The following is a 23,922-nucleotide window of genomic DNA, read 5'->3' on the forward strand; positions in this document are numbered from 1 at the left end:
GGATTTGCTTTTTTAATTCAACGCACGATATTAGCGACAGCAACTTTACAGCGGAAGTTTCCCTGGGTGTCCACTTCTATTTGTAATTATTCAATGATTGAAATTGTATGAAACAATACCTACACAAATTTGAGAAATTTCTAAATTTTTTGAAAAGGACGACTGTTTTTCGAAAATGAAATAGTATTATTATAATCTCCTAGGCAGCTTATATGGGTAAAACTTTTATCAATTCAAAAAGTCATGTTAGCCTAGCCTAGGTGATAAGTTGATAAGTTGATAAGTGATAAGTTGATCACAACGCTGAAGTTATACTTCTTTTGCGCTGTTGGGGTATGAAAAAATTACTTTCTAAAAAGAAATGTCAAAGGGATTAGCAAGTAGCAACATCTAGTGCTCATAATTGTGAAACAATTTTGTTATGGAATGAACCCACTAAGTGAAACTCTGCTAGAGTTACATCGTCACGGTCCGAATGTAGCTAAACATTCTCGAACTCAATTTGCAAATATCAGCTTTGAGTTTTAGGAGGAAAACATTGTATCTTGGGAATCTTGGATGATGTCTTAGGATACAAAAGTTATGCTATAATTTGCAATGAGAACATTAGAATTTCTGAAGTCTAGTCCATAAGTATGGCAGCGGAAATGTGTTGTGCGTTGATCTTTAAAAAGGTATTTCAATAATAAGGTGGAAGGTCATACTGTCAATCAATTTTCCTGAAAATTTTATTAAGTAATTACAAAAAAAAGTGTGTGTACACAAATATACACGCGATTTAAGTTATACGTCTCATTCACAAAAATTCAATTAGTGTGTTCATATTATAACAAAACTGTTTTACAATTATTATGAATGAGCGCTAGGTGGTGATTCTTGCTAATCCCTTTGACATTTCTTTTCGAAAAGTAAATTTATATAAGCCACGCCGCAAAAAAAGTATAACTTCAAAAAAGGTGTTTTTATTTTTATTTTCATTCTCTCAAAAACTGAAAAAACATTTTATCATTTTTTGTCTTTTATGTTTGATTACAATTAAGCAGTAAAGTACTTGATGATGTCAAATGATGATGAAAATAAAATAGTAATTAGTTAGGTTAAATTAAAAAAATGCTAATATCAAAAAAAAATCAAAACTATTTTTTTCAAAACTATAAAACAAAAAAAAATTTAGAACAGCCTATGAAAACTTTAGAGTAATTTAGGTATATGTGGTACACTTGGGTAATATGGTACAGGCAGGTTTCTTAAAAACTAAGCATGCCTTTACTTTAATTTTTGCACCAGTAGGTGAAGCGATAGCGAAAAGAGAAGCAGGCGTGTTTAAATGTCGAATATATCAAAACAACTGGACGAAATATTGAAAATTCAAAAAAGATGCAGTCGAGTTTATTTTTCAACTGAAAAGAAAGTGCTTGTGTCTGGGCAAGTTTTGTGTTTATCGTTGGGATTTGATTTTTCGAAGTTATTTACTCGTATGTGATATAATTTTTAGTTTTGTCATAACTTAATTAATTTATATATTATTAAATTTTTTGTTCAGCTATTATGTTTTAGCTAATGTGGTATACTTGTCATGTTCTATTGTGGTATAGTATACCACATTACCCATTTAGCAATTTTGCTTCTATAATACTTTACAGAAGCAACAAAAGCATCTGTAGAATCAAAATTGTTTGTCGGGTAGACATTAGCAGAAAACATCTGGAAGAGTGCATTATTTTTGTTTTTTTCTTCATGCAAATAATTTTTCCCCGGGTAAAAATTCTTATTTCATCACTTAAGGCCAAGAAAGTTCTTTTGTCCATTATTTAGTATTTTTTTAAATTTTAATCTTATTTCAAATCAAAATTAATTTAAATACATATATAATTTTGTTCATTCAAAATAATGTAAAAAAAATTATATGGGTTAAGATGTATACCCTACTAACAATTTTGCTCCTATAATGCTTTACAGAAGCAACAATTGCATCTGTAAAAAAATAAAGCAAGTTTGTCGGATAGTGTACCAAATTAGACGACAGGGTGTACCAGTGTACCACATTACACGCACTAGTTTTCAAAAATGACAATTTCGGGGTCAAGTCAATGTTTTTTAAATTTCTTGCCAAGTAATTGTTAGAATTAGCCGAGAAATTGGAATTTAAAAGCTTATATGTTTATGTGGACATCAACAAAATTTCAGAGCAAACCGTTCACGAAATTTCTGGTGAGGTGAAAAAAACAAACATGTATATCACAATACCCCAACTTTTTCTATACTTTGAGCAACTTATTAACCTTTGTAATACATAGTTTTATTACACTGGTCGGCAAAGAAAATAGAGGTTGAACCAAACCCTACTTTTCTAAAAGATTTTTGTCAAAATTTCACTTTCACGTCACGTTTTTGAAATATGAACCCACTTTAATATTGGCAGGTCAAAAACGCGTTTTTTGGGTAGGTATATTTGACTTCAAATTACATTTCGTAAAACTACTTATGCAATCTCAAAACGCGATATTAAAATGCCCTAAAGGCATTTAATTTATTTCAAAATTAATTTTTTTTCTCAAACATGAGAAATTTATGATACCTTCATATTTTTTTTTTTTTTTTTTTTTCACTTCAGATTCTTTGATGTAGTCAGCTTAGAGCAAGCTGTATACTACTATCAGAGGGTTCATCATTAGTGTCAATATGTAAGAGTTCAAATCTTCGTAGGTGGTGAGATCCTCCCGGATAGTTAAAGCCAAGGCAACCTAATAAGTCAGGAGCATCAAGTTGGCCATTAATTAATTGATGAAAGAATATAATATCGTTATTGACACGCCTTTGTTGCAAAGTTTGCATGTTTAAAAGTTGAATCCGCTGATCGTAAGGTGGTAAGTTGTAAGGATCTGTCCAAGGTAGACCCTTCAGAGCAAAGCGTATGAAATTATGTTGGATTGATTCTATACGATTCTTATGAACCTCATAAAAAGGACTCCATACTTGGGAAGCGTACTCGAGGTGGGTATCTCAAAACCTTGATTGTTTTTTTTTTCAAAGTAATGAATGGTTTTTGAACTAAATTCCAGTTTGGGTCTTCTGATTTATATTTTTTTTTTTTTTTTTTTTTTTTTTGACGGGAGGAAATCTTCAAAAGACACTTGGCAGTATTCGACACCAAGTAGTGTGGGACTCTTAACCACTAAAACCACCTCTTTATCAGGACCAATCTTGAGAGATCGACATCAGATTTTTCTTTCTTAACTTTGTAAAATCACTTTGGGGGAAGTTTAAACTTTTAATACTTTCCCATATTTTTTTAGACCATAAGCTCATGAGGCTTGGTTCTTCTTAATCTCCGAACATGGTTTCTTGTATTCAAGACGGACACCATTTCAGAATTGGTATGACTTTGCAGTCTCTGATTATGCGATACAGCGTATTTTTTAACAACTTCTGTAACCGTTTCTATTTGTAGGTCACGATGTAGATCGCTATTTCTTATGTACCAAGGTGCATTAACTATTCTTTGTACAGCCCCATAATTGGATACCATAGGTCCAAACAGGCTTTAGTACTTGGTTATACAGCATTATTTTGTTTTGGGTTGATAAATCAGAGTTGTTACCAAGTAACCAGTACATTTTTCTATATTTCAAGTTTAGTTCTTCTCTTTTCTTTTTGATGTGCTCTTTCCACTTTAGCTTTGCATCCAAAGTCATTCCAAGGTATTTGGCGGTATTGGCGTAAGGTACAGCTTGATTATTAATGAATATTGGAATATTGTTTATCTTTTTATTTGTAAAGTTTATATGTGAAGATTTTGTTTCATTGAGTTTGATATGCCATTTTTCGGTCCAATTTTTGACTGTGTCGACGGCATATTGCAGCTTTACTGCTCCCCTAGAGACACATTTGTCGGGTACCAAAATTGCGGTATCATCTGCAAAAGTAGCCATTATGGTGTGATTCCCAACTGGGATATCCCTTGTGTATAGTAAATACAGGGTAGGACCTAGGACACTTCCTTGTGGTACACCGGCTTCTATTTTCTTCAATTCCGAATATTCTTGATCGTACCTTACTCTAAACAATCGGTCTGAGATGTACGATTTTAATATTTCATAGTACTGTCTGGGAAGATCCCTTTGCAGTTTGTACTCAAGTCCCTCATGCCAAACCTTGTCAAAAGCTTGAGCAACATCTAAGAAAATAGCTGAACATACTTGTTTTTCTTCTAATGCTTTTTCTATTACATCCGTTATTCTATGAACTTGGTCTATCGTGGAATGTTTATTTCTAAAGCCAAACTGATGATTTGGGATTAACCTTCTTTCTTCTATAATTTTGCTAAGTCTCTTCAGAAGCAGTTTTTCAAAAACTTTTGCCATAATTGGTATAAGCGATATTGGTCTGTAAGACGTCACTTCTGTAGGTGGCTTACCTTGCTTGGGTATGACAATAACTTCAGCAATTTTCCAATGGTGTGGGACATACCGTTGCTTAAGGCATGCATTTATTATATATTGGAGTTTTATGAAGGCTTTCAAAGGCATTTCTTTCATCACCTGAGCAGTAATTAGATCGTAACCTGGTGATTTTTTATTTGATAGTTGATGTAAACACATACTTTTTATTTCTTTTAATCTTACAATTGGTATTTCACTTTCATCTATCTTATCAACTAACTGTAAGCTATTTTCAGCCGCGTTTGTTGGGTATGGCTTAAAAACATTCGCAAGATGCTCCGCGAAAAGGTTAGCTTTTTCTTTTGGGTTACCGATCCATTTCCCATCTTGAGATTTCAAGGGGGAGTTTAGTAACTGCGGTCTTTTCAGGCGCTTGGCTGCTTTCCATAGCGAAAAATCGGTTGAAGCATCAGTCGTTAAATTCTTTAGGAATGTACTGAGTGAATCATTTTTGAATTTATAAATTTGTTTTTTAAGATTGTTGCTTATACGGTTAAACGTTGTTTTATCATCTGGAAATCTAGTATTTTGCCATTTTCTTCGAGCTCTTCTTTTGTCTATTATCAACTCTCTTATCTCTAAAGGATATTTTATTTCATTTTGTCTTCTATTAGAAAATGTTGGAGTGCTTTCTTCAGCGGCCTGTTGCACATCAGCAATAAATTGTTCCACTTCATGGTCAATTTGCTCGATTGTATCCATGGGAGATCTTAAATTTATAAAACTTAAAAGCCTTTCTCTAAAATCACTCCAGTTTGTTTTCTTATTTACAAGCTTTGGATTACTTTTTTCTATTACTTCCGATTCACTTAGTGTTAGAATCACTGGAGTATGATCTGATGACAAGTCATAATTACCTTCGACACTAATGTGATTTCGTTTGATTCCTTTAGCTACGAAGAAGTCAATAAGATCTGGTATTTTGTTAGTATCGGAAGGCCAGTAAGTAGGCGACCTGGAGGAATAGAATTCGTAATTGTATTTACGGCCTGCTTGGAAAAGTCTTTTGCCTTTTGTTGATATAAGTCTTGAACCCCAATGGGTGTGTTTCGCATTGAAGTCTCCACCAACAAGAAAGTTATGCCCAAGAAGACTTAATAGATCTGTATAGTCATCTTCTGTCGGGGAGCACCTTGGTGGGCAGTATATAGCTGCTATCTTAAACTCTTTCTTTTTCATACCAATACTAATAGTTGTTACTTGCATATTTTCATTAGTAAGCTTGGTTTCTTCATAATGTTTTAAGCTTTCTTTTATAAGAATCGCCGATCCACCTCTTGCCTTGTCAGCTGGATGTGGAGCGTGGTAACATGAATAGTTTTCTATTACATTATCTAGACTTTGCCCATTGGAGAAGTGTCCGGTAGAAAATGGATAAGCCGGAAATGGCTGATAGGTGCACTTTTGACTGTTCTGAAACTGAATAGAAAAAGTTTCTCAATTCACAATTGTATGCCCATGGTTAAACTGAGCAAACAAATATTTTTTTTCTGCTTTGCATTAAAAAAAAGTTAAATTATTTTTTTTTTATAGCTATTGTTCAACGGTTATAACGCTTTATTAATAGTTATGTGTAAGAAGAATTATTGTAAAATATGACTGATAAAAGCATTTGTGGTAGCAACGTGAAAAACTTAAGATTTTACAGTTCAAATAATTTATAAAATTAATAGGCTTTTTTTGCACTTTGGTACCAATAACTTCCTAGTAACTCTAGATTTGATAAAAACTTTTAAAATTCTGCAATCCTCTTTGGACGCTCATATTTTTAAAAAAGTTGGCCACCTACGTTCCTATGGATTTTTTTTATACCACAGGTGTTTGAAAATTTTCATAAAAATTTGTTTTCACATTTTGCATCGAAAAACAAATTTCAAAATTTTTTTAAAGAAAAGATGCAACAGTTATAAAAACTTTTATCTTCTTATGTAGTGAGCCAATCATTTTAGAAAATTATAAAAATAAGAAATTTATAAAATTCATTCATTCGTGGTTGTGGTTAAAGAAAACGTAAGATGGTGAAATTTAAAGTACACTGAACGGAAAAAAGCTAATATTTTCTAAGCTGGTTGCGATAGAAACTTTTTCTATTCGGTATCAGAACAGTCAAAAGTGCACCTATCAGCCATTTCCGGCTTATCAATTATCTACCGGACACCCTGTATATGTATTTTTGACTTAACGTCAAAAAAAGAACTTAATTGAAAATTAACTTTTGAGTGATAGAATAAATCTGTAAAAAGTTTTGAATTCAGTACAAACGTCAATTGAAATCACCTAACAAAGTTGTTGCTCCCGACTTTTTGTTTGTTTTTTGCCGATCAGTGATATTATTGGCATGCCAGTCCGCAATTACCTGCCAGCTATCTGTTGACCGCTTTCTTTTTTCTTGGTATCTCATATTATCTCTGTGAGATTCGCTTCTTACAAGTATATCCGTGGGAGGCACTATACACTCTCCTAAGGGAATTTAACCAACTTTTTTTTTCAAAATTTTTACCCGCGTATAGCAGTTTATTTTCCCCTTAACCTTACATCGATTTGAGTCTGTAAACATCTTGGTGCTCTCAGGTCTTATGTATATCCTTAAAGTCTGCTGATCAATTATTTAAATATTAAATTGCTTCTACCAAGAACTTTTTTTTTGCTTTAGAAAGGTAATATTATGTTCTTACAATTCAAATACCTACATTAAAAACACACGGGAAACTTATGCAGTTTATAGTAACCTTTACCACTCAGAGTTAATTTTTTTTCTTTTTCCTTATCCATTTGATTCTTCTGAAAATTAAAAAAAAAAAAACCAACAAAATTTAAACGTTTTTGATCTTAACGTCTTTATTCATCTATAACAAAAGCTAACCCCTACATTAAGAAGCTATTATCCAAATAATAGTCCGTCTGGGAAGTAGCCATTTAAAAAAATAGTTTAATTTTAAAAGAAAATGATGTTAGCCTTTCTCCATGAATACGTCGATTTAGAATCTTTTCATTTCTCATCAAAAGATATAAAACATATTGAAAAAAAAAAACTTTATAAAACTCCTCCACTAAACCGGCAAACACAATATATTATATATGCACTTGGTCCCATCAAGACAACGAGAAAACTATCTAACCGCATATAGCCCAACAACAACAAAAAACTTCAATGATGTCCAAAATGCGGAATATGTCTTCTTTGGTCGAAAAATCACTCATCCTAGAAACATCAATGACGTATGTATATCGTCATCATGATGAGATGTATGTGTATCAACACTTCGGTTCACTAGCTTATTATCACTGAAAACAATTTAGTGCGATTAAGGACAATAGCTTCAAAAGCGTCATGGTTAAAAAAAAAAAATAGTAAAAACACTTTTTTATGTAAATGCAAATTTCGAATTTATTCGAGTTAAATGTGTTGAGCAAAGAAATCTTTTCAATACAATAAATTTAACTCACAACATTTGCATTTACATCGACATCAACATATTTGTTTACAGTATTCAAATTTCCGGAAATGGCAGTGTTATCTTGGTCTAAATTAAAAATAAAATATTTAAGTTTTTTTTTCAAATTTCGTTCCTTAAATAATAAATCATACTTGTTTGAGAGCTTCCCGTCGAATAATATGGTGTGGCACTTAGTCCAGATCCATATCCAAGACCAGATCCAGGACTCAGAACATTTGCATTTACATCAACATCAACATATTTGTTAACTGTATTTGCAGTTCCAGAAATGGCAGTTGTATCTTGGTCTAAATACAAAATTGATTATTTTGTCAAATTTTGTCAAATTTCGTCCCTAAAATAAAATTCATACTTGTTTGAGACGTTCCAGATGAATAATATGGTGTGGTACTAAGTCCAGATCCATAGCCAAGTCCTGATCCATAGCCAAGACCCGATCCATAGCCAACTCCATATCCAGGATAACCATATCCTGAATATCTAGGTAAATATCCATACCCTGAGTAGCCATATCCTGGATAACCTAAATATGTAGGATTAGCAGTCGCTTGGCCCCTTTGTAAAAAAGCTATGAACAAAAAATATGTTTAAAAAACTAAGATTTTAAATAAAAAAAAAGTAAAAAAAAACTTACAGCAAAATGCTGCAAGAAAAACAGATGCTACAAAAATAAGTTTCATTTTACTGCTTGAGTTAGATGAAGAAGAAAACTGTATTTCCACGATAATTCGTCGAATGATTTTTTTAACAAATTTCCAGGTTATTTATATAGGTATGTACCCAAAGAAAACACATTACTTAATTTAATTTCAATATTTCGAAGTAAAATCGTGAACTAATTAAACTTTTTTAATGACTAACTAATATTATTTTTTATAGTTTTTGACTAATAAATTTATAGTAATAGTTTAAAGTTAAATGTTCATCATAAAGTTCTATTTTAATCTTTGTTTGCGGGAAACATGTAAAGCCAAAACCGTGATGGGGCTTCATATCAATTAATGAATTGATTTTAATAAAAAACAGAACAGTTAGAATTCAATTAAAAAGTTTGAGTGACCTCAACTCCATATGCATTTCGCCCAGGTAAAATAATAATTTTCATTATTTTTTTCACTTTGTTTACAGAACAGTTAGATATAGCGATCTCTTAACAGAGAGAATTTCCGATTCAATCTGGTTATATATACATACATTAAAATCATGCCACCTTTATTATGTGATCTCTTTGGTTGGGGCAACTATGTATCAATTGTACAAATTGATAGAGAATGCCAAAAAAGTGGGTCTTGGAAGTCAGTCTGTCTGTCTGTAAACGAGGCTACAGCCTACAGTTTGTAGCGTTATTTGGCGACTCTCCAGAGGGATTTTTGGAATAAATTTTTTGGACCAAAAATAACGGTAGGTACTTGTAATATACTGATTTTAGTAAAATTGAAATATCTCAAAAACGGCTCCAACCATTTTGGTAAATAAAATGCACGACTGGGTCGCACGAACTTGCTCTTGGAGTTAAAGTTGCTTAAATTTTTAAGACTTTTTATATAGAAATTTGGAAAAAAAAATTAAATTGGTTTAAAAAAAAAAATAAAATAAAATCTGAAATTAAATTGCCCTCCAAAACAAGTATGCAGTTTTGATTAATATATTAACGTGCATTTTTAGAGAAAAAATTTCAAAATCGTTAGAGCCGTTTTTTAAAAAAACAATTTTTTATAAATAATTTTTTGGAAAAAAAGTTTTAAAATAAAATTGTAATGCCATTTTGTAGAAATCACTAATCAACATCTAAAAACAAAATTTCAAAAAAAATCAATGTCCCGTTTTCGAAAATTTGATTTTTCAAAAAAAAAAATTTCAAAATTTTTTTAAAAATCCAAAAATTATTTTTTTGGAAATTTTATGTTTGGTTTATATTTAAATTATATAAATACTTCTTCACAAAAAGTTTCGTTGAAATCGAATAAGAAATTTCGGAGATATTCGAATTTGAAAAAAAACGGTTCTATGGCAGGTACCGTTAATAATGATTTTCAAAAAAAAATTTTTTTCATTGAAATATAGACCTTAGCTTAAAACTAACATTTGAATTTTTTAAACAAAATCGTTGGAGCCGTTTTCAAGATATTTCAATTTTACTAAAATCGGTATATGACAAGTACCGTTATTTTTGGTCCAAAAAAAAAAATTCCAAAAACCCCTCTGGAGAGTCGCCAAATACCAAGTTTGACATTAATCGGTCCCCCGTTTAGGCTGTAGCTCCTTATACAGACAGACAGACAGACAGACTGACAGACTGACAGACTGACAGACTGACAGACTGACAGACTGACAGACTGACAGACTGACAGACTGACAGACTGACAGACTGACAGACTGACAGACTGACAGACTGACAGACTGACAGACTGACAGACTGACAGACTGACAGACTGACAGACTGACAGACTGACAGACTGACAGACTGACAGACTGACAGACTGACAGACTGACAGACTGACAGACTGACAGACTGACAGACTGACAGACTGACAGACTGACAGACTGACAGACTGACAGACTGACAGACTGACAGACTGACAGACTGACAGACTGACAGACTGACAGACTGACAGACTGACAGACTGACAGACTGACAGACTGACAGACTGACAGACTGACAGACTGACAGACTGACAGACTGACAGACTGACAGACTGACAGACTGACAGACTGACAGACTGACAGACTGACAGACTGACAGACTGACAGACTGACAGACTGACAGACTGACAGACTGACAGACTGACAGACTGACAGACTGACAGATAGACAGACGGACTTCCGGGACCCACTTTTTTGGCATTGTCTACCATCGTAATGTCATGGAAAAATGTTATCTCAACTTTTTTTTTTTTTGTACGAATGCATAACTTGATATATGGAACCTATATCGCAAGTAAAAAATTCAATTGGAAGCTTTAAAACAAGGTCTATCATTTAATGAAAAAGTTTATTTTTGAAAATCATTATTAACGGTACTTGCCATAGAATCGTTTTTTTTTTTTAAATCCGATTTTCTCCGAAACTTCTTATTCGATTTCAACGATATAATATATAACACGATATAATATAATAATATAATATAAGCCAAAAATAAAATTTCGAAAAAAAATAACTTTTGGATTTTGAAAATTTTTTTTGAAAAATCAAATTTTCGTAAACGGGACATTGAATTTTTTTGAAATTTTGTTTTTAGATGTTGATTAATGATTTCTACAAAATGGCATACCAATTTTATTTTTAAACTTTTTTTTCCAAAAAAATATTTAGGTATAAAAAAATAGTTTTTTTTAAAAACGGCTCTAACGATTTTGAAAATTTTTTTTCTAAATCAAAAATGGTTTTCGGTTATGAATAAAGCCTATCTATACATACCATTCGTTTGATGTATCATTCGATGGATTTGGAGAAAAATTTCAAAATGCATTTTTTTCGGCCAGGTAAATCCGAAAAAAAATATTTTTTTTTACCATAGCAGTGCTCACTGTGAACTCATATCTTTTAACCAAAACTTGATTCGAGACTTTTCTTCCAAGCTATCTGCGTCCTAAACTAAAAACAAAAAAATATTAGATTTTAAATAACTGAGCACCTAGACCTATTAGAAACCATTGGTTTTTAGTTGTAAATAGATTTTAAAAAAGGCCCGTCTCACTCGATTAGGAGAAAAACAATTTGTCTAATCCCGAGGTCATGACGTACACCCCTGGAAGAAATAGCTCGAATACTGAATAGTTGCTAAATATTCACGGCCACAGTACACATAAAAAGGTAATATATTCCGAACTGACATTGGTCGCCAGATTGTCAAAACATGACACTTTGGCGACCAATGTCAGCTACCGAATTCTTAATTGTTTAAAACACCGACGAAAAACGCACAAAAACCGATAAACCACGCACACCACTAATTTTTAAACAATTATTTACCATTTTCCGCGATGAAACACGAAGAAAATTTGTTATTTTTCAATTTATAATATTTTTAAATAACATTTTATAAATTAAAACAAAAACAAATTTCCTGTTTACTGCGAGTGAAATATAAAAATTAAAGGCCGACCTGACAGATTGGTGCCCATTTTTGACAAACAAATTTTGACAACGTTCGGAATATATTACCTTATTATGTGTACTGTGATTCACGGCATCTTAAGTAAATAGTCCAGCCAAAATAGACATTCAACCCAGAAATAATTCGCATAGAGCTGAATATGAGAACAGAGTATCAATAAAAGTAAACTGTCAATAGTCCCTACCTGATAATCCCATATGTGCATAAAAAGGTATTCAAAGTTTAAATAATGGAATGAAAACGCGAAAATTGTGAAAATGTTAAGAAGAAATACGCAATTTTTTCCACTCTCTGAAGCCTTGTATCTATTAAACGATGGTAAATACGAAAAAGCTTAAGGATTTCTTTTTAAAAACATTATGGTCTATTAAATAAATTTAAAATATTTTTGTAATAACCGAGTTTTAGAAGAGTTAAGTATGAAAAACCGTTATTTTGGATTATTATTATGAAATTTAAAAAATATTTTTTTTTTAATTAAAGCTCTGAGAAATTGAAACGGAATTAAATTATTTAGAGAATCACATAATCTACATGTATATGTTTTGAAAACTTTTTTTCGCTAACTTCGACCATTTGACGAAAATAGGCAAAAAACGATATTTTCTATACCACTCTTTTGATAAAGTAGTGTTTTTAAAGCATATATCATATGATATTTTTTGGATAACATTGTAGTCCTTAAAGTAAGTGAAAAATATTGTGTATTTAAAAAAAAGTTTTGGCTAACTACAAAAATTTACAATTTTTTAGTTTTGACAGCTTTAACAGCTTTTGAATGACTGCTTTGACGAAAAAAAAACAAAAAACCTTTTTATATACCTAGAAGAGATCATAGTACCTAATAAAATAATTAACCTACAAGCTTTTCAAATACAAGTTTTCGATAGGACAAATCGTTTTAGACTAATATGCAAAAAACCGTTATTTTCGACCACTTGACACATTTTAAAATTACGATATCTACTTAACGATCGCTCGAAGAAAAAAAGTTTTAGAACTTTATTTTTAGGATTTGAAAAACCTACAAGTCTTCCATATTCTTTGTTTAAATAGTTTCTCCCATTTCAAAGTTATATGTATTGTATAATATGATATATTAACATTTTCAACATTTAACCTTCAATAATTTTTTGTGCACAAATGAGATTTTTGGGGACTTTTGACATTTTACTTTAATCGATGATGTTTAAACTGAGCTCTAACTGCATATATCGCAACTCGCAAGTTAACATGTATAGCTCTGTTACTGCAGTGTGTTTGAAAAAAATGTGCTACAACTATACAAACACAATCAAACGACTCTCACTGTATCGTCCAACACCCACACTCTTAAACAAACCAGACACATAGACTGTCCAGTATAATCATTTCACTTATAGAGTGCTTAGACAATTTAATATGGCTCCGAATAGAAGGTCCTTGGAACCGGAAAAAATGTTCCACGTCTACAAAAGCTAACATGAAAACTGCTAGTTATTTCACATCAAATGAGCTTCCTTTCTTCCGTTTTGTCGTCATCGTAGCCATCATCATAGACGTCCTTCCTCGCTACCGTTGGTTGGTCCCCATGAAGGCATTTTCAATTCCTTTTCAATTGTTGTTTCCATTCGTCGTTCAAGCGAGGATATCCCCGTGGCGCGCCATCAGTAGAGAGAACAGTCTCTGTCTCAGTCTCCACTTCCAAATTTGAGATTCGATGATGATGATGAGAACGAGAACTATGATGATGCTGCTGGTGGAGTCAAAGCTAACTATGGTACCAAAAGCGATGGCGTCTGGTCTGCGACTGCTGCTTTCCAGCCATCAAAACGACACGACATGGCGGCACTGGCAGTGGCGGTGACGGGACGATTCGTGCGTTGAATTGCAAATTTCTGCCGATCACAGGAATAAAAGAATTTTGCACATGAATACAAAGTATCGATAGACTATCCTTGGTTATAATATCTGAGGACGGAGAAGTACGCATCATTCGGAGAACTTTCTTTAAACAAGGTTAAGCTCAAACGGGTAAAAGGTGTACGTACGTATGATGGCCTCGAATAAAAAAGTTTTTTTCTTCTCTTCTAATTTTTTTTTTTGATTAAAACTTCTTCTAAAGTGCCGTCGCGTCGTCTGCCGCGTCACATCGCTGTCATTTGCGTAATCGCATTTTGAGTGAAAGTCATATTTTGCAAAGTGGAAATGCCATGGAATTCCTCTTGTTGGCTTCAATGTTGATTCCCAGAGGAATCCTTGTAGTCCTGACTGGAGTTTTTCCTTCTTTTTCTCTTCTTCTTCCCCTCTCTTTGTTATATTTGATGAAATTGAACGAAATACACGGGTTGGTTTTGTGAGTGTTTTGAAGCTTTAAAAAAAATATGTTCAGCTACTTGTACTGTGTACACCAGCAGAATCAATTTCAAAATGAATGGGACATTTTTTTCAATTTTTATTTTTTTTTTTTTTCTGTTTAAAAGAAGGAGTAGGTAGTTTTTGGGGGCACATTTCTTTTGGTAGACTTTAACCCCTCAAAAACGTTTTGAACCAATAGAGCAGTTAAGTGATTTTGTGGCGCCACATTTATTATGAATTTTATGTCGTTTTGCAAATTAGTGTTACAATAAAAATGTTTGAGTTATGAAAAAAGAAGGAAGGCAAGAAAATTTTATGTTAAAGAAAGGAAATTGGGAAAAACTGTTGAAAAATCGATGAACAATTTTTTTCTTTAGGTAATTTTAGTTGTAACAAAGAAATAAAATCAAATGAAAGCATTAAATCGGCAAGAATGTCGGACGACTTATATCTTTATGGCTAACAAATAAAACCGTTAGATAGATAAGTTTTGATCGGTTTGGGAAATAATTTCGATATGATAATATTTTCATGTATTTTAACGTAGGTATTCATAAAAATTAATCCAAGCTTAAAAATAAATTATTTTCTTGCATTGCAAAAAAATACTCAAACTAACTAAAAGCTATTAGCTAATTCTAATGCAAGATTTAATGAGAATGGTTAAGATTGGACCATGTTAAGCTAAGAAAGGCTTTAAAACATTTTTTTAATAAAACTTTATTTTCTTATCCGAAGCTTTCAAAATGCCCTAACATATAGTAAATAAATTAGGTTTGAATTAAGGCGCACGCGAAATATGATTATTCCAATGATTTTTAAAAAGTTGTGCAATGGTGATCTCCCATGGACTGGCGTGCACACACAAAAAAAAAAAAAAAACAAAAACAAAGGGCCCTACACAAAATTTATGAATTTGAGTTCCCTGTGGATTTGTCTAAATTTTTGAAATGTTCTACCTACTTGAATCGGTCATTCTTTTTCCCTATGTATGGCAGGGTTGTAAAAATATCAATTAAAAAAATGCATTTGAAATACAAAAAAATATTTATATCATCTTAAAATATTTAACATTAAAAAAAAAATAAATTGCACGACTGGGGTCACACGTACTTGCTCTTATGCTTAAAGTTACTATAATGTTAAAGCTTTTTATTCAAGAAATTTAAAATTTGATATTTTGAAGAAATTTCATAAAAAAATTAAATCTGTTTTTATAATTAATTAAACTCCGTTTTAAATTATCTTAAAAAAAAAAACAAATATGCCATTTTATTTCTTGTATAAAAAGGTATTTTTAGAAAAATTTTTTCGAAAATTGTAGGAGCCGTTTTTTAAAAAAATAATTTTTTATATATACAAATTTTTTAACATTTTTCAAAAAAAAAGTTGGTATGCCATTTTGAAGAAATAATTAATATACACATAAAAACTAAATTTCAAAAATTTTCATTGATCTGTTTTCAAAAATTTGATTTTTCAAAAAAAAAATTTTGAAATATTTTTTAAAAAACCAAAAATGCGTTTTTTGAAAATTTTCTAAAATTTTAATATTATCTTTACTTACATACTTTTGTATAAAAATTTATATTTAAATCGGGTTAATGTTGTACGAGATATTAAGAAACGAAAAAAACCGTTTTATGACAGGTACCGTTAATAACGGTACAAAAAATATTTTTTTTATTTAAAAAGTTGGCTCTTATGTGTAGTACTACACACAAAAATTTTAATCAAAATCGTTAAAGCCGTTTTTGAAAAAAATTAACTTTTCTATTTCCGTTATATGACAGGTACCGTTAGTTTTGGTCATAAAAAAAAAATTTCAATTTCCCCTCTAGGGAATCACCAAAAACTGCTAACTACCAAGTTTGAAGAAAATCACTTCACTCGTTTAGGCTGCAGCTCCAGATAGAGACAGACACACAGACAGACAGACAGACAGACAGACAGACAGACAGACAGACAGAATTGCCGGACCCACTTTTTTGGCATTCTCCATCATCGTAATGTCATGTAAAATTGTTATCTCGAGTTCGATTTTTTTTACGAATCCTAAACTTGCCCTATAATAGGACCTACATATATCGCAAGTAAAAAATGTATTGCAAATGAAAAAAAAAATTCCATTAAAAATTACACTGCACAACAAGGTTTTGGATGAATAGACTATACAATACTTTTTGAAGGGTTTTCGGTGTGGTGAACTCGAATCCGGTTTCAGAAATATTCTATCAGCTCTAGTTTTTGAAATATCGCCATTAGAAAATGCAAAAACACGTTTTTGGCTGATAGCTCTGGTCAACAAAATTTGACTATTTTTATTATGAATAAACCAAACTATACTTTTGCAATAGTTTTTGGTGTGCTTAACTCGAATATGAAACCAGAAATATTCTATCAATCTTAGTTCTTGAAATATTGCCGTTAGAATTTGCGAAAGAAAACGTGTTTTGTCTGTTTTTGAGGTTATGCTTTGATGTGGGGTCCCTTATTTCAACATAATTTTTAACGGGTTCTATAAGAACTGTTTTTCTTCTTTGAAAATCTGTTTAAATCTTTCCGATATCTGTTTTATTATCCGAGATGTCTTAAGTTTAAGTACGTGTGTTTTGGCTTATTTTATCAATAACGTTATTTCAAACTGCAGTAACTTCAAAATAAAATATCTCGGATTATAAAAAAGATATGCAACAGATTTTTAAAGAAGAAAAGAAATTCTTATACAAACCTTCAAAAAGAGTGTTGAAAAAAATTCCCTCACATTGCAGCCTAACTTCAGAAACAGGTGTTTTTGCATTTTCTAGCAGTAATATTTTAAAAACGGGAGCTGATAGAATGTTTCTGAATTCGGATTCAAGCTCAGCACATCAATAACCTTTGGAAAAGTATTGTTTGGTTTATTCATCATACAAAAACTTTAATTTTGCTGTGCAGTGTTATTTTTTCATTTCAAATAAAAATATTCTGCAATGAAAGAAAATTATTTCAACTACCTACAAAATTTTCTGCATTGAAAAAAAAAAATCAATGCAAAATGTGTGCATTTAATGTATTTTCTTAATGTTCGTCAAATTTCTTACACTTTTCATTATTTGGTCTTATAGCTTGAATATTATAGTTGAAATAGATTATGTATGGTCAAATAGCTAGCTAAAATTGTCAGAAATTCGATGATTATTAACAAAAATATTAAATGCACATATTTGCATTTTTTCAATTCATAAAATGTTGTTTTTGTAGGTAATAATTTTTTTTTGTAATGCAGAATATTTTTATTAGTAGTAAAAGTTATATTTTCAATGCAAATTTTTTACATATGCAATAGCATTTTGTTTTTAATGTAAAATATTTTTAGTCGCAAAATATTTTTTTTTTTTAATGCAACTATTTTTCAGTTGCAGTAAATATTTTATCTTTAACTGAAATTCATATTTATATGCAATAGGTGCATATAATTTTTTTAATTTATAATAGAAAGCAAATTCTTTAAAAATAAAATAATTTTTTCATTGTTTTTAGCAATATCATCTGTCAAACAAGGTTCATTTTCAAATAATAGATGTGGGTACATATTTCTCCTATGGATCTTAGATAAGAAGCGATGGAGTAGAACAGGGAACAGAGGAACAGAGGTTGATTTTATTTCTGATTTCTGACATTATTTGGCCAATTAAACCTTCAAAAATGTCCTTGGCAAATTTCTAACGAGATTCAAAAACAGATTCAGTGAAAAACAAACTCCTTTTAAACATCTGGGACAAAGTGTTATTTCCGGACAGAAGGAAACTTTTGTCATCGTTGAATATCAGACAGAAAATTAAGTTCCTTTTAAGAGCCTCACTGGCTTTAACCTAAGACCTTGAATGTACAGAGCCTCAATTCTGACTAAGACAATATGAGTAATCGATTTTAGTATGAACCTTCTTTAAATCTTTCTTTTATTACTTGCTGTTTGTTCTGCTATCAAATCATTATGATAACTGACATATTTCATACTCATATCAAAATTTCGAACATCTTTTACCGTTTTTCAAAGAAAAAAAAAAAAAAAAAAAACTCAAAACTCCAATGAAATCGCATTGAACAAACATTCCTTCTCTTCATTTTTTAACGATGAATAATTTATCAAGGTGACTATGAAGCCTCTAAGTAACTAAATAACACATCAAACACAGAGTTTTACTTAAACGCAAGCAAAAAAAAAAGCCAGATTATACCTTCTTCAAAATCTAACTAAAAATTAAATTCCCAACACGTTTATCCACTCAAATATTTTACGTGCCTTCGAAATCACATATCACATCACCATCATCATCATCATCAACATCAACATCATCAACGCCTGAACGCAACATACCTTATTCTCCTACTCTAACTCTCAAATTCAGGTGTGGAGAAGAGTTTCTAGTGAGTATGTGTCTCTGTCTCTGACTCTGATGTGTAAATTCAAATTAGATTTTTACATAAAAATGGATGAGAAGGAGAAAATCATGTCCTCCTCACTAAATCACTAGTAAAAAAAAAAGAAAAATCACTCAATCTTTCGATTCAACGATGACGGTGGTGTCACTATACTTCTTTTTCTTCTTGTTTCTAAATGTTTGTCAATGGAATTTGCTTTATTTTCCCTTCTTAAAAGAACTTATATCTTTTGGTATGCATTTTCGAATCGGGGATATACAAACATATCATCAGATGGGAGGAAAAGTTTTTTTTTTTTTTGGAAAAAATAAGAAAAAAAATATGTAGAACTGACAGCTTTGCATGTTCACACGAAGGCTGATCCGTTAGAATCCCAATCGAAACACAAGTGACAGCTGAATTCAAGCTCACAGAAATTTAAATGCGATAAATGGAAAATAAATAGAAAACCCGATTTGAGTCCTTTGGGAATGAAGTGGATGTGTGCTAATTTGATGCTGACAGCATTAAGGAAATTTATTAGATTTCTTTGCCGTGAAAAGAAAAATATTCGTTCATTTCTCCCCCTTTGAGTTTTTTCATTGTTCAGAAGCACATTCCTGTATTTTGAATAAAAAAACATTTTTTTTTGAAAAGTTATCAAAAATTATTATAGACTTAATTTTACCAATATTGCAATGAAGCCAAAGATCTAATGTAAAATTAAATTAAAAAAAAAAACACGTATACGCCACAGTGTACGTATGAAATCTCCTAATTCTTGCATACAACTAAACTTTGTGATCGAAATATTTATCTATTTGTAAAGACACATTCAAAAGTCGTCTTAAACTCTTCAAATCTCTTAAAGCGGCTTTAAAATTAATGCCATCATAAAATTTACTATCAATAAACAAAGATTCATTAAGCAATAAGCTTCTAGAAAAAAACGAGGTCAATCCAACCAAAAGATTTCCAATAAAACCACACGAAGGCACACATTAAATACCCCAAACCAAATTGCCACCATAAAAGCTTGATGGTTAAATAAATCAATTCAAACTTCAAAAGAGAGAGATATTTTCACACCAAAAAGCATTCAAAGTGAAACAATAACAATCGGGAACTAAACCAATTTATCCCACGGGTAGAATTTAATCAGAAATTACTGTGCCACTTTGTGTCGTCGCCAACACCGCACCAATGCCAAACATTAAACCCAAAAATCCTGTGTCGAAATCTCTGATTAAAAGGACGATACGAAAACAACCGCATGTGGCGTGACATTAAAGCCTTTATATTATACACCCGTTTGTCCTTTCTTTCTCTCTTTCTCTTTCACTCTTTCAATATTAAAAGGACTCTCAAGTTTAAACATTTATTCATTCATTTCAATCAACCCAGCTAGCAGCAGCCACCAACGAACTGCCGCCACCGCGAAAGGACCCAACAGCCAACATAGTTTGACACACAAAGAGAACACTGAGTAATTGCAGGCTAAAATAATTGAAATGAGTTCGATCGTGGGTGAAAGGATTTGCAATTATTGTTTCATCTCGACTCCCCTTCATCATCATCGATGTTTAATGAAATGTGGGTTGTCTTCAAAAAAAAAAAAACAATAATCCTTGTTCCACTTCAAAGGATTTATTTTTTTCTTTGAGAATACGGAAGGAAATACCAGAAGATGAAAAAAAAAAAAATCAGAGAATGTGGCTTTCCACTTGAGAGGACAAAGGCTTTGAGCCAAGAATAATAGAAAAAAAAAAAACATAAGGAAAAACTTATAAACTCCTTAGTTGAGAAAAGAATTTTAAAATTGAACAAAAGTTTGTAAATATACTTAGAGAGACGCGTTGGGCTTTTATGAAAAATGACAATTTTAATACCTTAAACTTATTTAAGGACAAAGTTGCATTTCTTAAGAAATGCCCTTTAGAAGATTTTCCTGGCTTCTCCATCAAATATTGAGGAGAATCTATTATTTCAAAAAGAGAGATATTTCAAAATATTAGTAAGACAACATACTTACATATTCTAAGATCATTTTCTAGTACAATCAATTTAGTATTTATGTAATTAAATTTCCGCAAAGTTTCTAAAAATCGGAACTAAGGCATTTGATATTTTAATATGGTTTTTTAAGTTTGCCCTGTAAATACTTGCACAATCTAACATCTTTCTGAAATCTCTCAAGAGAGCGGGTCTTCCAAACTACCGATCATTCTAAAATATTACATTAAAATAAAAAAAAAAACAAGTATACGCCACAGTGAACACGGAACAAGAAATATGTGATGTTATAAAACTTATACATACCTACATACATTATATCAGTTTTTTTTTTTTTGAAAAAAGTTTTGTTTTTACTTTATAGTAATATAATATTATAACCAAAGAAGTTAAAACTATTTGAATTGACTCCCAAAACTAGCTGGGGCAAGAATATAGTAAATTTTGCAATAAAAGTCGCCATGTCGCTTTGTAGCCATGTAACTATCAGCGTTGTCACTTCCACTGCACTTCTTGCAAAAAATAAATCTACTGCACTTTTTCAAATCAAATTTCAAGCGTTTCAAAGAAATAATAAACCAATTCCTTGGTAATAAATAATATTGAAATGAGAAAATCTGCTCTTAACTCTAAACCAGCTCTATTTGTTCAAAATAAAGCTGCAAAACACCAAGAATAACACTGTTTAAAGTGTTTTTGGCCCAACATATAGAGTCTGGGTTCGTGAAAAAAGTCTGATAATCAAGTACAAATGCTTAATTTAAATTCTGTACATGAGTTTGGTTGTAATAAGAAAGGCATTCTGACTGTTAGATCAACATACCAGTATTTTGTATGTTAAATAAAAAAATCTACTGTGAAATTTTTTAATTCTTCCGGGATCTACATAAATTTTGCCGGGGTCAAAATTCTTTTTCACAATACTTTGCTGCTCATTGATTAGGTGGATTTTTGCTTAGTAAACACATAATTCTATAAAAAAAAACTGAATTAGTAGAATTTGTTTTGTTCAAATACATATACATACATATGTATATGCTGGTAGAATTTGAAAAGCAGATTTTTAAAAAGCAGAATTTTGTAAGACAGAATAGAAAAAAAAGTAGAATTTTGGAAAACAGAATTTATTTAAAAAAACAGAGTTTTGAAAACCAGAATTTTGAAGTCTGAATTTTGATTCGCTCCGAAAAAAACATTTGAGACAGTTAAACACGATACAGTTGGGAAAGTACTTAAGTTGAATTACATTTAAGAGGTGTATTTTTGTTTAGTAAGTGCATAAGCTATAAAAAAAGAGTGTGTACACATGTAAACCCGACTGAAGTTATACTTCTCACTCAGTATATTAAGTGAATTTTATATGACAAATAATCAAACAAAATTTTTTGATGCTAGATCTACTTAACCCAAGACAATTTGACTTCCCTGAAAATAGTTATGCAATAAAAAATCTTTATAATTGGAAATTAAGAATCTTCATACCTATTTTAATACTAAAGTACTGCCAACTCTTAAGGTGAAACGACAGCCCTGCTGCCCAATTGTCAGTATCGGAGGTGGTGATCGTGTCATAATCTTTTTGACATTCTTGTCAAAAAGTAAATTTTCATGGCTCATCGCCGCAAAAGAAGTATAACTTCAAAAATAAACAGAATTAACCGATTTTTTTTTTTCTGGAACGGGTCGTTTTCTGTATTCCAAAATTCTGTATGGCCAAAATTCTGTACCTATCTGAATAAAAAATTCAGTATGAACCTAATTCTGTATTCCATTATTCTGCTTTTCTATTATTCGTTTCAGCAAATGGCTCTAAAACCCCTTACAAAAAAAAAAGAGAAAAACAAATAATACAAAATAACAAAAAACAAAGTGATGAAAAATGTAAAAGATTCTTACTCGTATTTTGTTACTCCAATTCAATCGAATAGCAAGCCATATGCAAATTAATTGGAGAGATATTTTACTTCAAAGGATTTTCTACAAAGAAAATACCAATAATTTGTACTCCAAAATTCTGTAAATGATAAAAGAAAAATTGTTTTGATAATGAAAAAAGTGCGCACTTTTTTTCATTATCAAAACAATTTTTCTTTTATCATTTACAGAATTTTAGAATACAGAATTTTGAAATCCAGAATTTTGTATTTACAGAATTAAAAAACAACAGCATTTTGAAAGACAGAATTTTAAAACACCGATTTTTGGAATACAGAATTTCTGAATCCGAATTTGGCACATACAGAATTTCGACCCCAACTTTTTTTTTTTTTGTTCAAATGTATGCTGGCAGAATTTTGAAAAGCTGAATTTTAAAAAGCAGGATTTTGAAAGACAGAATAGAAAAAGCAGAATTTTGAAAAACAAATTTTTCGTAAAAAAAAAAAAGAAAAAAATTTAAAACCAGAATTTTGAAGTCAGAATTTTTATTCATTTTTGCATACCTATATGTTTTTGTTTAGGGTTTAATTTAAACATGTTTTCTATTGACGATATACATACCCTATATTCTTTATATAATGTACTAAAGTTAGATTGAAAAAAAAAAATTCTTTGATTTTTGTTGCCTTATTTTTAGGCAAAACGTTCACCATACTCATCACACTCATGTCTGGCTGTTCCCTCAGGCGGGAAATTTTAATTTCGATTTTCTGTCCACAAAAGTGCTGCCAGAGTTCTATCCTCTTGAAGTAGGTAGGTTATTTTTTTTTGCACTCTTCCGACTGATAACATTCTCGCTGCCAGTGTGTGTTATAACATGTGTATGTGTGTGTATGTGAATTAAATTTGGCTGAAAGGCTTTCAAAGTATTTGTATGTGCCTTTGCCAATTATAACTTTTGCCAAAGTAGTCATGGATAATCCTTGTGTGCATCATATTAGAAAAGAGAGGACCAATATTGTATAGCAACATATGTGTGATGCGATGCCTCCTCGACAGTAGGTATAGTCAGGCTCGCTCTATTATGTATGGCAAAGGAGCTGGAATGAACTTTTGCCAAAAATGAATTCATCTAATGAGCCAACGTTTCCTGGACCGAAAAGTTATTGCACTCGCTGATATAACACACAAAAACCATAAGGACGAGGACGATAGAGGAATCAATATACTCAGAATTCTGTGTGGGTCAAGTCTAGACAAAGGATTAAAACGC

General features: G+C 31.3%; 1 protein-coding gene and 1 long non-coding RNA gene across 2 annotated transcripts; both read right to left on the reverse strand.

The window, feature by feature from the left end:
• Positions 1-7,851: 7,851 nt before the first annotated feature.
• LOC129915997 (shematrin-like protein 1) lies at positions 7,852-8,630 on the reverse strand. The gene is made up of 4 exons (XM_055995755.1): positions 8,535-8,630; positions 8,253-8,468; positions 8,032-8,187; positions 7,852-7,966 (listed from the first exon to the last, which is right to left on the reverse strand). Exons 1-4 carry the CDS (start codon positions 8,578-8,580, stop codon positions 7,881-7,883), a joined length of 504 nt encoding a protein of 167 aa, XP_055851730.1. The 5' UTR covers positions 8,581-8,630; the 3' UTR covers positions 7,852-7,880.
• A 13,511-nt stretch (positions 8,631-22,141) lies between these two features.
• On the reverse strand, positions 22,142-23,023 carry LOC129915999 (uncharacterized). Its single transcript, XR_008772390.1, has 4 exons — positions 22,937-23,023; positions 22,668-22,785; positions 22,254-22,589; positions 22,142-22,196 (listed from the first exon to the last, which is right to left on the reverse strand). It is a non-coding gene; the product is annotated as an uncharacterized LOC129915999 (long non-coding RNA).
• Between the last annotated feature and the right edge of the window lie 899 nt (positions 23,024-23,922).

Source organism: Episyrphus balteatus, chromosome 3, assembly GCF_945859705.1.
Source record: "Episyrphus balteatus chromosome 3, idEpiBalt1.1, whole genome shotgun sequence".
Classification (NCBI taxonomy): Eukaryota; Metazoa; Arthropoda; class Insecta; order Diptera; family Syrphidae; genus Episyrphus; species Episyrphus balteatus.